This window comes from Thunnus thynnus, chromosome 14 (assembly GCF_963924715.1).
Source record: "Thunnus thynnus chromosome 14, fThuThy2.1, whole genome shotgun sequence".
NCBI classification, from domain to species: domain Eukaryota; kingdom Metazoa; phylum Chordata; class Actinopteri; order Scombriformes; family Scombridae; genus Thunnus; species Thunnus thynnus.
In genome coordinates this window covers 26,600,506-26,617,435 of record NC_089530.1, presented here as the reverse complement: position 1 = coordinate 26,617,435, position 16,930 = coordinate 26,600,506, and the positions used below count along the sequence as shown (strand labels likewise).

The window sequence follows — 16,930 nt, the reverse complement described above, 5'->3', positions numbered from 1 at the left end:
TGTCTATAAAGAAAGAGTCAAATTTCCCAACCATCAGTCCAAAACCCAAAGATATTCAATTTACTATCATGTATGACAAATAACAGCATCAAGTAATCACATCTGAGGAGCTGAAACCAGAGAATTATTTGCACTTTTGAAAAAAATTACTAAAACAATTCTTCGATTATCAAAATAGTTGCAGCTCTACTGAAAACCATAAATGAAAACCTCTTGATGGTGCAATCCATCCAATACTCTGTAACATATATTTCAGTCTGGACCAAAGTAGTGGACTGAATGACAAACAGACAGACATTGGTATCCATAGAGCTATGCCGCGGTTGCGGTTAAGAACAGAAGCTTTTAATAATTTAAGAGAAAATCCTCCTTACATGTAAATCTCATATATTATTACATATAGAAACTGCCGCGTCTGCATTCTTCCATGCTTTCCATCATTCTAGTTGTTTCGCTTTTGAAAAAAACAAAAACAAAAAAAAAAACCCATAAAACTTTCCTTAGGCGCACAAAACTGCAGCACAGTATCATAATGCAGGAAATTGTCTGTACCTCTATCACACTTCTTACATACCACACACACACACACACACACACACACACAGACATAAACACAATATGACCTTTTAAAAGCTCTCACTGCTGCGTGCCTTTAACTCTTTTGTCTGACATTCCAGCATTTTTTCTTACAGCTTGTATGCGATGAGGCTTCCAGTCCTCGACCCAAGGACAAGAGTGGTGCAGAGCTTAGTCACCCTTCACTATAAAAACTGAACACTGCTGCTGTATGTGCAGCCTTGGGAAGCTATAATAAACTACACTGTCATTTAAAATGCATGTTCACATGGCACTTTGCTTTATATGTGTGAGGAGATTTGTCTGATGTAATGCAGGACAGTCAAAATCTTGACTGACTTTGCATGTTGAGACACTGCAAACCCATCTGCATTCGATGTTATGAAAGTAGCATTGGTTGGTGTATGCAGGCTAACTGTGCAGTTATGCAAAATGAAACCAAACCAACAAGCTGCAACGTTCTTTATTTTCAAATGTTTCCATCTTTTATTTGTCTTTGTGCTGTGCCGCCTATTCAGAGCAGACTATCTCTAATCCAAGTATTGTTTGGAACATGTCTTAACTAAAAGCCATCACTTGTTGATGTAAAAGACTTGCAAAAGTGAAACAGCTTCATGCTACATTTCATATCACTCAATCTTGTTCAGGTCTCAGCGCCTTGAAAATGTTTCAGTATCATCAGTCAGAAGTCAAACATTTGTCTATTCTTAGCTGAATCTCGCATTTCCATGAAGCCTCAAATACAAAATAATGTCAGTATCTCTCAAACCCACCTGAAGACAGTCTCTCAAATACCAGTGACGATCATTTTTATATTTTACAGAAACTTTATTTTCTTGTCACTAATGGTTTTCATCCTCAAAAGCAGCTGTCCAGTTTTTCAAAAGGTAGGCTCTGATCTTGAACCATTTCCAACCCAGTTGCACAGTTTGGTGTTTCACTAACACCAACAGGCTACAGTGCTAAGTGCCTTGACAGTATTTTAGCAGTTACAGGAGAAGTTTTACTATGTCAGCTGTGTGGTAAACAGTATTTTGGGCAGGTCTTCATTTACAGCAATGTGAAGATCTCTCAGGTTATTACAGGTGTAAGAGAAGTCATGACTGTGACTTTCAGAGCAGGTAAATCCAGTGCCTCTTTCTAACTGGCTGAGTCAGATCTGCATCTTTAAAATACCTGTCACACACTCCTTTTTTTACCTGCTATTATGCTACTAACAATGAAGTCTGTTAAAACAGTAACATTCCTGTCATTGTCAGCTCATGAGTCGGTCAGTGTGCGGCATACTGAATGAACTGCATACAAAAATAGTGTCGAGAGAACATAATAAATTGTTTAGATCATTATTTGAAAACAGAAAAACTAAATATTTCACAAGGAAACAGCAACATTCCTTTTGACACTTATGATGCCAATTTGTTGTTCAATGAATGTTACGATATGATATGACTGATTAAAACAAAGATAATATTGACTAAGTCAAGGTATAAATTCAACAGAGAAATGTAAGTTACTGTAGGAATATTGCATGTGATGACTGTTTGTATTTTTCTAGACATGTTTTTGGTAACAAAATGTTTTGTGAATGGCTGAACCCTCCTACTGTGTCCGGGTCAAATCTGACCCGATTTCAAGTTCAGATGTGTGAAACATACTTTTAATTTTTTCTGATCAAAACAAGGCTTCATTACATCCTCTACAATCACCTACTGAATACAATAAAACATGTTTTGATCATTTGTCTTTTTTTTTTTTTTTAAATTAATGCCTATAAAAAAAGAAGTTTCATCTGTTGTTTTATGGGTCAAATTTGACCTGGTAGTAATTATGAGTTGTTTAGGCAGAGAAATACATAGTAAATGTTGCCAAACCATCATGAATAACAAAAATTACAACAAAACAAAAATGGTAGTGATAAAATCTTATAATAATATTGAGTAATAATACTAAAAGTTTCATGCCAAGAAAGCATATCGACTTGAAGTCAATTATAGAGCCGCAGGCAGCAAATAAAGAGCAAGCAAAAAAGCTGTACAGCAGTAAATAGACTGCAGCTTTCTCGTGCTTCATTTCTCACTCTCACCATGTTCACCATCTCACCACTCATCTCATCACGTTGATCTTGGTCACTTTTGGGGACATTACATAGACTTACATTAATTTCCTGGGGACTTACCCTAACCATAACCATAACCGAAACTACCCAAAAATCACATTTTTCCAAATTGGGGGCATGGCTTTTGTCCCCAATTGGACAAGCTGTCCCCAGTTAACTGGTCTTTAGTCTTAAATTTGTCCTCGAAAGTGTCACACACACACACACACACACACACACACACACACACACACACACACACTGTTCTCCTGTTCCCCAGCTGTAAAGCAGTATATAGGGTGGGGCTTTCTCATGCTTTATTTCTCACATCTCACTGCAAACCTAGCAGAGCACACACACACACACACACACACACACACACACACACACACACACACATGCAGGCAGGCAGGCACGTACGCACAGCTCTGTAACCACTGAATATAAATTTTATCTTATGGTCTTCTCATATAATCTCTGATGATCTTGCTTTTAATTTGACAAGCTTGTATTATTAATTTGTGGTTGACATTGTGTGTGTGTGTGTTGTGCTGTTGTGTGTAGCTTTGTGTTTTGTATAATGTGTCCTGTGTGTTTTTTGCTTTGTACTGTTACTGTTATTGTGCTGTTATATGTTTTATTTGTAAGGGACTGCAGATGAAAATTAGCTTTAAAGCTAACTCTGGTGCATTACATCAAACTAAACTGTTAAAACTGTACATTGTCCCAATAAATACAATATAAAACACACAAACACACACACACACACCATGGTGGGATGAAACTTATTGTGAGAAATAATAATGAAAGAATAAAATGTTGTTTTTGGAAATTAAATTGACTTTTCTCCTTTTTTTCATAGGGAAGTATATGCGGTCAATTTTGACCCCTAACACAATAGATGTAACAATAATTGTTCATTTTAACATATAAGAAAATATAAACAAGTTATTTTGGTAATTATTTTGTTTATCAGATCATGTCATGGTCTCATTTGCTTGTTCTGTTCATCATTAGCAATAAAATAGATAAATTGTGCCTATTTTAAACTAAAAACATATGTTAAATCTGGTCTAAGGTACAAATATCATAGTAAGTATATATATATATGTTATGCTTATAGATGAATAATAAGTCATTTAACAGATAAAACATTTTACTGGATAATAATAACTGTTTTTTTTTTCAGTGCTTGAAATGAAAATAATAATAACAAATGAAATAATAACAATATTACTGACTTTATTATTAAATAATTGGAGAAGACAGCTCCCCTGTGTCCTTTCACCACTCTTCCTTTCATTTCATTTGTCTGCATGACTTGAAAAATGCCTTTAGATGCCAAAAATATACCAATTAATTATTACTGCGGCAGGTCAGCCTGACATCTCTACTAGTCTCTGTGGTGGGTGGGCGAGCTGTTTCAAAAATGTCTTTATAGACTAAAAAAACTAGTGAATCATTAATTTGGTTGGGGGAGATTTTCAATCCAGTGGCTGTCTTTGGCAGTGGTTGTTAAGAAAGTTTAGTTTTCCTTGTGTTCTCCTTTTTCCTTCACTCTCACTCACTGGGATGCTGCCAAAAGATGCCTCTTTACCCTCTTCGCTCTCCCAAAAACACTCTCTCTCATTACCGAGTGTCACTGTCATTTTCTATTTCACTTAATGTTCCCTGTTTTAATACTTCCCAAGCTCTCATCTTCTCTCTGCCTCCATCTCTTTTTATGTAAAGCTCGTTTTCTCTATAAAACCTCCTCTTTGTGCGCTTCATCTTTTCCTGGTCCTCTCTCCATATTTAATCTTCTCCATCTCTCTCCATCTGCAGCTTCTGAGTTCATAAACATAAATGAGGCGGCTCAAAACTGGAGAGTGATGCAGTAACTCCGTGCTTGTTACAGACTGAGGAGGGAAAGACAGATGAGGCTTTGTGTGTGTGTGTGTGTGTGTGTGTGTGTTTGGTGAAATGGTCCGATGCCAGGCGGGCAACTGAGGAAGGAATGTTCAGTGAAACAGAACCAAACATGGCCAACAAACGACCCACAGCAGCATCCCTGGCACGAAACCTGACTGAACCTGAGATTTCTTTAGACATACAATTTGGACCAAAAGTTGTATTTCTCAACAGGAGGGGGTGGGGGGGACGGACGGATATCATATTGGGCAACACTCTTGTTTGTTTTAACTGGCAGTGGACATGATTGGTGAATGTCAGGGATTAAAGGTTGGGTTGGTAATCTAGACTCCATCAAACACAAACACTTATCAACTGGAGCAGGACTAGAGGTGGTTGATAAAATGTGCTGATGAAACATCATTATCTCTTGTCAAAACTTTTGACTGTATTTCTTAGGGAAACTTAAGAAGGCAAAATTACCCTCCCTAGTTCTTGTTTACAGAGGAGAAACAGAAAGCATCCCGACTGGAGACATCACAAACTGACATGAGATGTGTACGACCCAAGACAGGAAGGCTCCGTAGCGAGTGATTAAAACCGCCCAGAACATCATGGCTACCCGTCTACCGAGCATATTGATGAGGTGAGGTGCCTCCACAGAGTCCAGAGGATACTAAAAAAAAACCAACACCAACCCCAACCGCAGCCTGTTAACCCTGCTGCCATCTGGCAAGAGATACACAAGTATCTGCTGTCGTACCACCAGACTACAGAGCAGCTTCTTTCCTCAGGCTGTGAAACTCCTCAATTCATCCTCCGCACTCTAATATAAAAGTAGTTTTATTTCTATGACTTATTATTTATTAATCCATTTATATAATTTCTGTTTTTGTGAGCAGCATAAAGAGACTACAACCTACATTTCGTTATGTCTTATGAATGATAATAATAATTACTCATCTATAGTAGAGTATATTAGCAGGTGGCAAGTGGATATTACCTCACATTGTTTCTAGATTAAATGTCTTTATAATAATATTATTATTATATATTCAGTGGATCTCTTATAAATATAATTCTGGCAGAAGGGGAGCTTCCCATATATGAGAATCCAAAGCACATGTTTTAAGACACGTGACAGTTTTTATATGTGAACTTCTGTCATGTGACATTTAAGAAATGCTCACATATGTAAATCATTTTAAGTCCTTGAAGAATATGAAGGTTCATAAATGACTTTATTGTCAGAGTATGAAAGAGCTGAAACAAATTCATGCAAGCTGGTGCAGAACGTGATCAAAATTGAAACAATCTGCATCCAATCGATACTGGATGACACTAATTTACTAACTTTAGTTGGTATGCATCCTCATTTCCTGATTATAACTCATGCATAAATAGTTAAATCACTTTTTACTACTACCATGAAACTGACAGATTTAATAATCTGACAAGTAATGCTTATAAACACTTTACTGTCCTGACTAAAATGAGCATATCCTAGATCCCAGGCTCTGGCTTTGCTCAATTATGTGATAAAGTGATAATTTTATTGAATATGATGTTTATATTTACATATCCGTTGGCAGAGCACCTGCATATTTTACTGTTTTGTTTAATAGAGCACTAATGTTCACCCTGTTATTGGTGTAATCCACACTTTGCCACTCTTTATTTGTGTTTATGTTTTGCAATCGATTCAGAGCTGCAATCTTTTAAAAAATTTCAGTTCTGTTGTGAGTCATACTTTCCACCATCACAACAAAATAAAAAATACATGAAGACAAACCCGCTATTCTGACAAAAAACAACAAAAAAAAAAACAAGCCACTGTGGTGAAACAGAAAACAAGCAACAAAAACTGATTTACTTCACAATGACTTACTAATGCATTAAGAAATCTGATTTATACATTTTGTGATTTTGTTGAACATTAATTAAGGACACACACCTTTCTGTGCTTCATGTGATGTACGCTGACATGTTTAGCTGAGACAAAGTTATAGTAGAAAAAGAAGAAAGAACTTGAACAAACACTAAGACACACGTACTTCTGCTGCTCCATTTACTTGCTGGCTATTTTCACGTGCTGCCTCTTGACTACTCGACATTTTGACTGACACAAAACACCCCTATCTGACTTCAAAGATCCTCCCTTGAGACCGAACTGAATGAGACAAGTCTGCACTTCTAACTCTGTTAAACCTTTCAATCCTCTACTTTGAAGCTCACATAAAAACAAAGCAAGTCAGCATTCAGGAAATTGAAGTAGAGAACCGAGAGCATCCCTTGTGACCATCGACTGCGGATGACCTATAACATGTGCTTTTCAGTGAAAGAAAACAAGGAAATCCTGCACAACCAACTCAAACGAGCACTGATGACTTGGCACTTTGATTGACTTTGTAAGTGAGCGACTAACAAAGCCATCAAAATGAAACTTAGACTCTAGCGGCCTGTCACACTGTGATCTTGATGTGGACAACACAGTCACATGACACTTACCTGGTTGTATCAGCTATAATATTAGATATAACATTTTGTGTACTTTACCTTTTGATATTTAAACAACATTCTGCTTCTGTATGTTTACTTAAGTCAAATATTGAAAGCAAGACTTGCCTGTAATACTGTGTATTTATATTATATGCATGATTGCTGCTTTTATTGAAGGAAAATACTTCTTCCATTACTACCAACAATACTCTTTCATGTCTTGATGGATGGAAACAAGGTGCCGACCGACTTCATTGTTCCACCCGAAAGCAGCAACATCATCATTCATCTTTTTCATTGCCATGTTTGCATTGAAAGGGGCTCTGTGCTCTTATCAGCGCGTATAACGCAACGCATCACAGGACCTGTTAAACTAGAGAGAGAAGGCAAACAAATTGTCCTTTTGTCATCAAGATGCTTTGTTGGTTTTCATTCCTGGTGGCGCACCTCTACCAGGATGCAACAGGCGACTATCAGGCTGACATCATGTGGTCTGATCCCACCATTAGCTAACTTACAGCTAATTAACTTACAGCTAATTATGTCAACTCTGGGAAACCGAGGAAACATTTGGCAAACTTATTATGAAATGAGCCTGAAAGCAAATTTCTTGAAGGGGACAAACATGTGAAATATATATTGTTATAATGTCAGATGTCTGTGTTAAACAAGTTCTAAAATATGAGGTGAACGTATGTAAAAATGATACCTTCAAGTCAAAAGCCAGGGCTTCTGTCTGCTCTAACGTTAAGAAAAGTAGTCACACACTTGTGGCCTACATGCGAAAAAGAACTTAAATGTTTCTACGTTAAAAGTACTTTTTCTTTTACGTACATTAGTGACCCAAAATAATCCAGAAAAAGTGACAAATACACTGATACTATCACCTTATCTGTCAGTTTACTGCATTTAAATGAACCTGTCATACCTTGACAAGTAAAATCGATAAAGACTTCTAACTCTTTTAAAAGTTATTGTTATTGGAGTTTTTTTATTTCACAATGTCCCAAAAAACACTTTTAGACTCTTTAAATGAACCACATGTTAGAGGAATGAAACAATGCCCCATAAACCCAATGAGTGATTCATATTGCATCAATAAAACAGATGAATGATTTACAGTTTTATCAGAGTCGAGTCAAACCCAGCATTAAGAGATTGGTATGCCACGATACGAAAAAGACGACATCTCCCTTCATAAAATGTCACTATCTTATTATGTATAAAAGAAGGTAACTTAAGTAATTACGCAGACAAAACCATTAAAATTTCAGAAAACTCTCACTATTGACTGCACATTAACTTCAGTCTGGGCTTCTATTATTCTCTAGTGACAAAGACATTTGAGAGAAAGTTAAAAGGAAGAGTAGCAACTGACGGATATAAATGACAGGAAACTATCTCACTGTTGACTTGGATATCAGATGATACAGTGAAACATGTTGTCAGTTCATGGAGAGAGGTTATAAAAAGGGAGTCGCATTTACACAATTATTGGCACATACTTGGCACATTTTACTTCTGTAAAATTCAATCTGGTTTAAAGTTGTATCTCCAGTTGGGGTATAATGTGTTAGACACATCTATTTCATCCTTAAATACATAGGATATTATTTATTATACATGTTCAAATCAGTGGTGTCAAGGATATTTTAGTGTACAAGTGGGAGAAATAAATGAACAGCGAAATAAAATGTGTGGCAGAAAAGACTTGTTCAAAAGTATCAAAAACTTTTTTTTTTTTTTAATGAACAGATTCTGTTTGGTGTCATATTCTTTTTTATGTCTCTGATGTCTTCAAGCTGGATACCGTTTCATGATAGACAGCTCGTCATGATGACTGACACGTGTTGGGATGAGAGTTTGATCATCTGAGGCTGAGACTAAGAACACGCTACTGACTTTTACCGACTGAAAAACTGCATATGGTGGCTTTCATTTTCAGTTTCAACCTGCTTGGATCCACCCGTAGTCACAAAGGACAAAAGATGCTTTTCATGGCTAACGTTGTGATTTCACAACAGGAAAAAGCAGAACATTTACGATGGCTCAGTTCCATTAGGTTTCCCTGAAAGTTGTGTCAGTGAGTGGGTGGATATTCACAATACAAGATGCCTGGAAATGACGCACCTAAATGAAACGCATCTTTGTCTGCGTTGATAAGTCTAAATGTCATTCCTGAAAAGGGTCCTTTAAGGTAACGGTGCATATGTTCAATGAAATGTTATTACTGCCCGGGTCAGGTCATGAGAGTCCAATGGGAGTCAGGATGCAACTTTTTCTGACCAATCAAATACATGCAAGCACACTTTCCAGGGTGATGACCTTCTAATAAGAACAGCGTCAATCTACTGTTTCTAGGATAAAATGACTGTGGCTGTGATAACTCTCCACAGTTTGAAACCCTGTCTTGTAGTATTATAAACTACTGTGCAGTGTGTTGGCATCTGATGGTTAAAACTCATGGTTGTATTACTCAAACTGGACTTCCTGGATCGTATTTCATCATTTCGTCTGACTCTGTGGCAACAACGCGCCTCCACCAGTGCAGCTCCTTGGTAAATTATTTTGCGTTTGACATTGGATACACATCATGTATTCATGATTGCTTTCTGGCTAAATCCTCTTAATTTTCTAAACAACAGTCATTCATTAGATATAGAATCATGAAGGGTATGGACAGAGTAGGGATGTTACAAAACACTTAATTTTCTCTTCTCTGTGCTTAGATACAAGCACATGCTCACTCAGACACATATTAACGACACTTACCGAGTCTTCTGGAGGTCTTTGTATCTTGATCCACTCTACTGATGGCCCTTTCACCTGCAGAAATCTGTGGAAAAGATTCTTGAAGCCCTCAAAGTCTTTCTTGGACACCTGAAAAACACAAAGATTGATTTTATACATAACAAGGTAGGTTGAGGTTTCCAAAGGTTCAAGTCACAAATGCAGTTCTGCACAACCGCAACACTAATTCACTTGTCCAGAAAGATGAGAAATGTAGTAACTGCTTCACAAAGTGAAGGTTTCTCTAATTGAGGGGAGTTGAACAAACTGCCAGAAAAGCTGTACCGCTGATAGAGTGGACACCTCACTTGTATTTTTCAAAATTAGGATAAATGAAGATCATTTTTGCCATCAGTGATTCCCACTGTGGTTCTCAATCACGAAACGGAAAAATCTGACTTATCCTCCCTGGCACCTATTTCTCATTCCTTCCACTGCACTTTATTACTCCTCACCTTGACAGCAGTTACTTTTAATGCAGTTAAGGGATCAAGGAACTGGAACTTTTATTGTTCCTACACAGTCAGCTGATAGTCTCAAATATAAAATATGGGTCTGATCATCTGTAATTACACCGTGACACGAGAGGTTTAACCATCTCTTGCGGCAGCCACTTATTATAATGATGTCACTGGTAATTAAACCTTTGTTCACCTGTGACAATTATCATTCCCAAGTACAGATATTATGTGTTTCTGACGTGTATGTGACACATGTATGTGACCTCCATAAATTAGTGATGTGCAATTCTTGCAACTGGGTTTGTGTGTTATTAGTTGTTTTTTTAATATACTTACATAAAATAAGACAAAGAAAAAGAGGCCAAACACTTTCATTTCAACTGTGTTAGTAAAAAGAACAATCTGTTCCTGGAGGGTAGGCTAAAATGAATAACCATGTAAGCAGCCTGTCACTGGTCTGCTTCCCATTTGCATCTCTTTACACAGTGACAGTGACGTATAACCGTTGTTCACTGCAGCAGCCGCTGGTTATAAGGATGCCATTGGTAATGATACAAGTACCTTTTTTTGACCTTTGACAACTTCAAAACAAATTTCAACTGTGTTAGTAACAATCTATTCCTGGAGGCTCGGTCAAATAAATAACCACGTAAGCAGTCTGTCACTGGCCTGCTTTACATTGACATTTGTATCTGTTTACACTGGAACGCTGCCCAGTTCAGCCAGTGTGTAACTATGAAAGTGTTTGTTCTTTGTACATCTGTGTATGCACGTAATTGCACATGAACATTTTGCTTGCGTAACTGTTAGTGCTTACTGTGTATACAAAAGCTTTTTTTTATGTGAACAAACCTGACAGAAAACACGTATGAAGAACAGTGTTGGGCTCGCCTGTGTGTGCCTGACTGTCCCTTCTGATCATTTTTCAGTGTATCATTCCACCTTCTGTGATTGCTGGCAGTTTAAACATGCCTGGATAATGTCTGAGAGGCAACTGCCAAACGCTGTGTGTTTCTACGTGTGTGTGTGTTCAGTCAAGCCATATTTAGTGACAGCTTTGTCTCAAGGTCTGTGATTGTTTTATATCAAAAGGAACCTAAAAAGGCAACAGATTAAATAGCAGCTTTTTTGTTTCTGCTATTTAGGACAGGGGTTTTAGATTTCCATCTTAGCTTTTGATTCATCTACTGCTGTGGCCTGAAAAAGTGCACGCTCTCCAACAACACAATTAATTCTGGGCGAGCTGAACAAATTTACAGGGTCTCAGTTGGGCTGGAACTCTCTTATGACGCATTATATTATGATTTAGGCTGATAAAATGAGTGAGTGTTTGCGTAAAAAACCTCGCCTTCTGCAATTTTATTACGTATCCACATGTATGTGTGTGTGTGTGTGTGCGTGTGTGTGTGTCTGGAAGCATGTACTGTAGGTGGGACCCCGTTGGCACTGTGGCACACAGTATGCGTCACTTTTGTGTTTTCCCAGTGTTCGTCTGTGACCCCACCACCCCTCTAAATCACAACCAGATGGTCGGAGAGAAAGAGGAGCGAGGGAGAGAGAGTTAGAGTACCTCTTTCTCTGCCCCTGTGGCAGTGTCCAGCAGTTTCTCCAGCTCAGTGTGCATGGAGCTCTCCAGCTGCTGCCGCATCATTTCCTGGAACTGAGCCATCCCTCCGTTGGCTACTCCTTTACTCAGACCTGGACAGGCAACATTGTAGAGATAGAGGAAGATAGAGTTTAATACATAACATAGATTATTCCCAGGTTTATTCATTTTATGGACTCAACCCATTAGTGTTAGCTTTGTCTGCCATTGAACAAAAATATAAAAGTGATTTCTGTATGTTGGAGAATATTATAGCTACTGAAGGTCAATAGATATTCCTAATATGTAATTCTCATCTCTGGAAGAAAAACTCTCGACTGAAATAAATATTAAGTAATTTAAGTAATAAGGTCATTAAGGCAGGATGTCCTAACAGCAACAGATCAGAATAACTGAATCATTACAACCTTTAATAAATGAAAATCAGTATAGATAGTATAGATATACTGTATCTACAAAGTGTGCATGTTCTCGCACCTATTATTGCATTATATATATTATATGTATACTGTAGCATTTGTGTCAGGATGCATATTACTACACTGCAGGAAAGGAAGCGATGATACGAGAGGGTGGATTCATCTAATCAACAGTGACAGATCTGAGCTTTATATATGGATTCCTGGCATCACCTTTTATCCTCTTATCACAGGTAACAACGCCCTCACGATTGGCTTTTGCGCAACACTTGGACCACGTGTCAAGTTTGAAAACACAGATAAGCATTCAAATCTGGAAAACAGGGGTTTGTGACATTAATTATTGACGTGTATTTCAGAGGCACATATGAGTTTCTTAAGATGAGCGTGAGGATAGCTTACATATGTGAAAGAGATCGTAACGATATATCGGGTCCATAGAAACGGCGAAGATATTTTTGAGGTAGTTGAGAATGAGTGTCACCATTATATAGTGTGTCCGCAAGTTCATTTTCCAACAGTAAAATGTCCCACTCAACACATATCTTGGTTACAATCCTTTAATGACTTAACTTATGGAATCCTTATTTGTAATGATTGTTTGTGCTGCGTGTTTATGTTATTAAAGTGTATAAATCTCAAATATCGATATTGGCCTCAGAAATCCAGTGTTGGTCAACCTCTGGTGAAAATGAAAACCTCAGAACTTCACTAGCTTTGTGCAGTACAGCTGCGCCAACGTGACTGGTAAAGTGACCAATTAAACAGCTTTGTTTTAATTACTTAAGTACTTTAATTATACCTGTAAACTCATTCTGATTGTCCTGATCAAGTTCAAAAGCATGGAAGACAGTTTGGGTGTGATAAAACATTTCCAAAAAAAAATGTGACCATATTAACCTGTTGATCCAGTTCTGGTTTCTGAGCTGTGTGAGATTAGTGGTTTGGTTTGTTCATTGGCGTGAAATCAAAAATAGGATTTAAAAAAGGCAAAGCTAAGTCATAATACGGCTAAAAAAAGATGCCATCAGAGCCGAGAGCTGTACGTGCAGCTGCCCTTGAGAAGACAAACGTTGAAGCTCATGGTATGAAAATACATTTAGAATATAATTAATATTAAAGACATAACAAGGGCTGAATGATATGAACCAAAACACGTACACTTTTTATGACTCAGTAGCTTGATACGGACCATTTGCTGCTATTATTTTAAAAAAAGAAGAGTATTTCGGGAGAGAGTAAACAGGAGAGGGAGGGAGTGATAGACCTTGAGAGTGCAGTGCAGTGCTCTCTATTTGAGATGTTAAAGATTCCTGCCAGCCTGTCTTTCGGCATCTTTCTCATTGGGTGGCAGAGTAGCACAGTGAGCAACCCTGAGTAACATCACGAAGACAGAATAACTCAATGCTTCTGGCATAAAGTCAGAAAAACGACAACAGGAATCAAACCTTTCTGGTAAAATAAGACAAGACAGATCCCATGACACCATAGATCGCCAAAGGCAGTAGAAGGAAATGAGAAAGATTTACAGCATACCAGCGTTACAAAGATTTTACCATCCCTGGTTAGGCTTTTGTTAATGTAATATTTTATTTTTTGTCATAAAGGACAGATGAATCCCTGGTGCCGGCCAACTGCTGTGACTGTGGTTAGTCTTGGGATGCAAGTAGCTTTTCCGTTATGATTAATGGTTAACACTTTCAAAGCTAAACTACTCCAGTTAATCAAATAATTGTTTAAATGGACTGTGTAAATATGACTTCCCACAGTTCATTTAGTGATTCTCTAAAGAGCAAGCTAAACGTCTGAAGCTGCATCCATCAGATTTGCGATTTTTACCTGACTGATGATCAAAATAACAGTCAGGCAGTTGATTGTTTGATCAAATCAAGTGATTTGCTAGGTAGGTCTGTCACTTTGAAAGTTAACCAACCATCATCTGGAAGTCCTCTTCTCTTCAAAAGACCTTAAAGCAATAGAAAAAAAGGGTGTGGAGAATTTGTTAATGTGAATGATCGGCAACCGTGCCCAAAAATACAGCTGTCATTATGTTATGCTGTCATTAAATGGCTGAGTGCTGAGTGGACGGCAGTGACATGTCAGCTACTGGCAGGCTGGATGTTTAGCTTATTTAAACCACAACTTCACCTGAGAGCCACCTGACTGCTGTCCAATGCTTTTCAAAATAGTTGTTGTTGAATTTATCACACGTTTTTACATATAATTTGATAAGTGGAGTGTGGAGCTCCTTTATTTTTCAGTTTACTACCCCTCTCCAAAGCATTCAAGAGTCTAGAGCTGTCAGAGCTGACGACTATTACATTAATCACAAACTCTTTTGATAATCGATTAATCGTTCCGAGTCATTTTTTAAGAATAAAATGCCCTCATTCACTGATTCCAGCTTCTCTTCTGGTGAATATTATCTGGTTTCTTTAGTCTTCTATGATAGTAAACTAAATATTTTTGGGACAACAAGACATTTGAGGACGTCACCTCGTGCTTTGGGAAACAGTGATTGTCATTTTTCACCATATTCTGACATTTTATGTGCCAATCAACTAATCGATTAATCAAGAAAATAAATCGGCAGATTAGTCGATAATGAAAATAATTGTTAGTTGCAGCCCTACAAGACACACAGTTACTAGTTGGCAAAGAAGAATGGTCATGTGGTGTTATGAAGGATAATGTAAAGAAAACTATAATGCGCATTCTATGAGTCTCAGATATCAGAGCTTTCATCCTTTACATGAGGGCATCTATCACCGCTTCAAACTTTACCAGAAATAAAACAGAGCATGTGGTGGATTATACAGCGTCTTCACTCTCTAATAGTTGATTGACAGCCAGTGCCAGGCATTTTTAAATGCTTGGAAGGTAGGAAAACCAAATTAAGAAATGTAGTTTGCTTTGGAAAGTGATTTTTAAATGGGGAAAAGCACAGGTATGGTTCTTCAAATCCACCTGGGGTCATAACTGTAGGTAATTAATTCCCCTTCAGCCTTTTTACATCAAAAATTTAAGTTGAATACCCCCACAACACTACTCACCTTCTACATAAAGTGCCATGTTTCAGCTGCCAAGTAGAGACCAGTTCAGCACATACGCTTAAATAACAAGATAAATCCCAAACACAGCAAACAGAAACGTTTCAAGTTAAATATTCCAGGGAGCATTCACCATTAAAAAAAACAAAACAAAACAAAAATTAAGTCTCATTGACCAAACATCCCGTTAATTAATTAAAAAAAAAAGTTTCCTTGAGGTATCCTATAAGACAACCGGTCCTTCATTCAGACGTGAACAACCCTTCAAGTCCATTCACTACTGGAGCTGTGGAGGATAGGACATCCTGTCTTGCCTCATGTAGTCATAAAAAAACAGAGCAAAACAAGGACACATTCATCCGATCACACTTATCTCTCTGGACAGAAGCCAAATGTCGTCCCTGAACATGAAGCTGGGTCGGATCTAGCAGGGTCTTTTATTGCTTGCAGTTTTCCAGCCCCAATACAGTAATCCACGTCACAACTCCTGGCTGTGACTCCCAACCTCTGGTTAGGTTTTTCTTTTTTCTTTTTTTTGCCTCGCCCCCCTTTGGATTAATTTTATGACCTTATTGCTACTGAGCTTTTTCGGCCTCTTGTACACAAGAGTCCACTCATATTACCAACCAACAAACCCCTGGTTAATTATTAACCGGTGAGATGCACACTTACTCCATCCGCATGACCTGCCTGACGGAGAACTTCACAGGATATAGGCTGCGGAAATGAGATAATGATGGACGGGTATAAAAGGACGGTGTGTTCTCAATAATCAGTGGATAATAACGCTGCCTACAGTGTACAGACATAGAGACACATAAACGCATCAGGCTAACGTCGGTACCGTGAACGCCACACGGAGAAACACGACCGTTTACAGTAAAACCCCCCCAGTTGGGCTACGTATTAGCTAACCTGAGGTACTGTGTTACCTCGACACCTCTCGGTTGAAACTACTGGGTTATGTCAAGAGGCAAAGTGGTAAAATGTACACATATTTAAAGTCATTTTCTTACTGTGTGGCTGTAGGATGCTGGCGGAAGAAAAGTCGATGGGGTCGGCCTGGTCCAGCGGGTCTAAATGGACCACAGCGCAGAGGAGACACCAATATTGTATTTTGTTTTTTGAAACGGACTTTTACCTCAACACAACGAGCGTCTGTTTCCCTTTGACATTACTGAATAAAAATCAAAAAAGGCTTTTAAAAAAACACTAAAGAACTTAAGAAAAAAGGTGATTAGTTTTACAACATAGTGTCATTCCGAATTGGAACGTTGCAGGAGGATGGCAGCCAATGAAAAGCCTTTTTAACCGTGACGTAGCATTTAAACACCAATAGATTTCTGCTACGTGCGACAGGAACATTATTCGATGGGGGAACAGATTTCGACAAAACACCAGGTTGAAAAAAGCTAAAAAATAAACCCATATACTCTACTACTACTGTTTGTACTTGTGTAATACTAATCTTTTGAGGTACGCCCTTATAGTATAATGAGTATTATCAAACAGGCTGTGCAGCATTTAACATTCCTCTAAATACA

The 16,930-nt window shown here is 37.9% G+C and overlaps 1 protein-coding gene across 3 annotated transcripts in view; it reads right to left on the bottom strand.

The window, feature by feature from the left end:
* The window catches only part of ugp2b (UDP-glucose pyrophosphorylase 2b), a 36,400-nt gene extending 19,721 nt beyond the window's left edge, over nucleotides 1–16,679 (bottom strand). The window contains exons 1-4 of one of the 3 annotated variants that reach the window (XM_067610729.1): nucleotides 15,390–15,881; nucleotides 14,270–14,302; nucleotides 11,882–12,009; nucleotides 9,833–9,940 (exon numbers count right to left, since the gene is read on the bottom strand). In XM_067610729.1, coding sequence (XP_067466830.1) covers nucleotides 9,833–9,940; nucleotides 11,882–12,009; nucleotides 14,270–14,302; nucleotides 15,390–15,408 — 288 coding nt within the window. In that variant the 5' untranslated portion in view covers nucleotides 15,409–15,881. Of the gene's footprint in view, nucleotides 1–9,832; nucleotides 9,941–11,881; nucleotides 12,010–14,269; nucleotides 14,303–15,389; nucleotides 15,882–16,402 lie in introns of those variants that run through there. The other 2 variants (XM_067610731.1, XM_067610730.1) reach the window with 2 other exon arrangements.
* Between the last annotated feature and the right edge of the window lie 251 nt (nucleotides 16,680–16,930).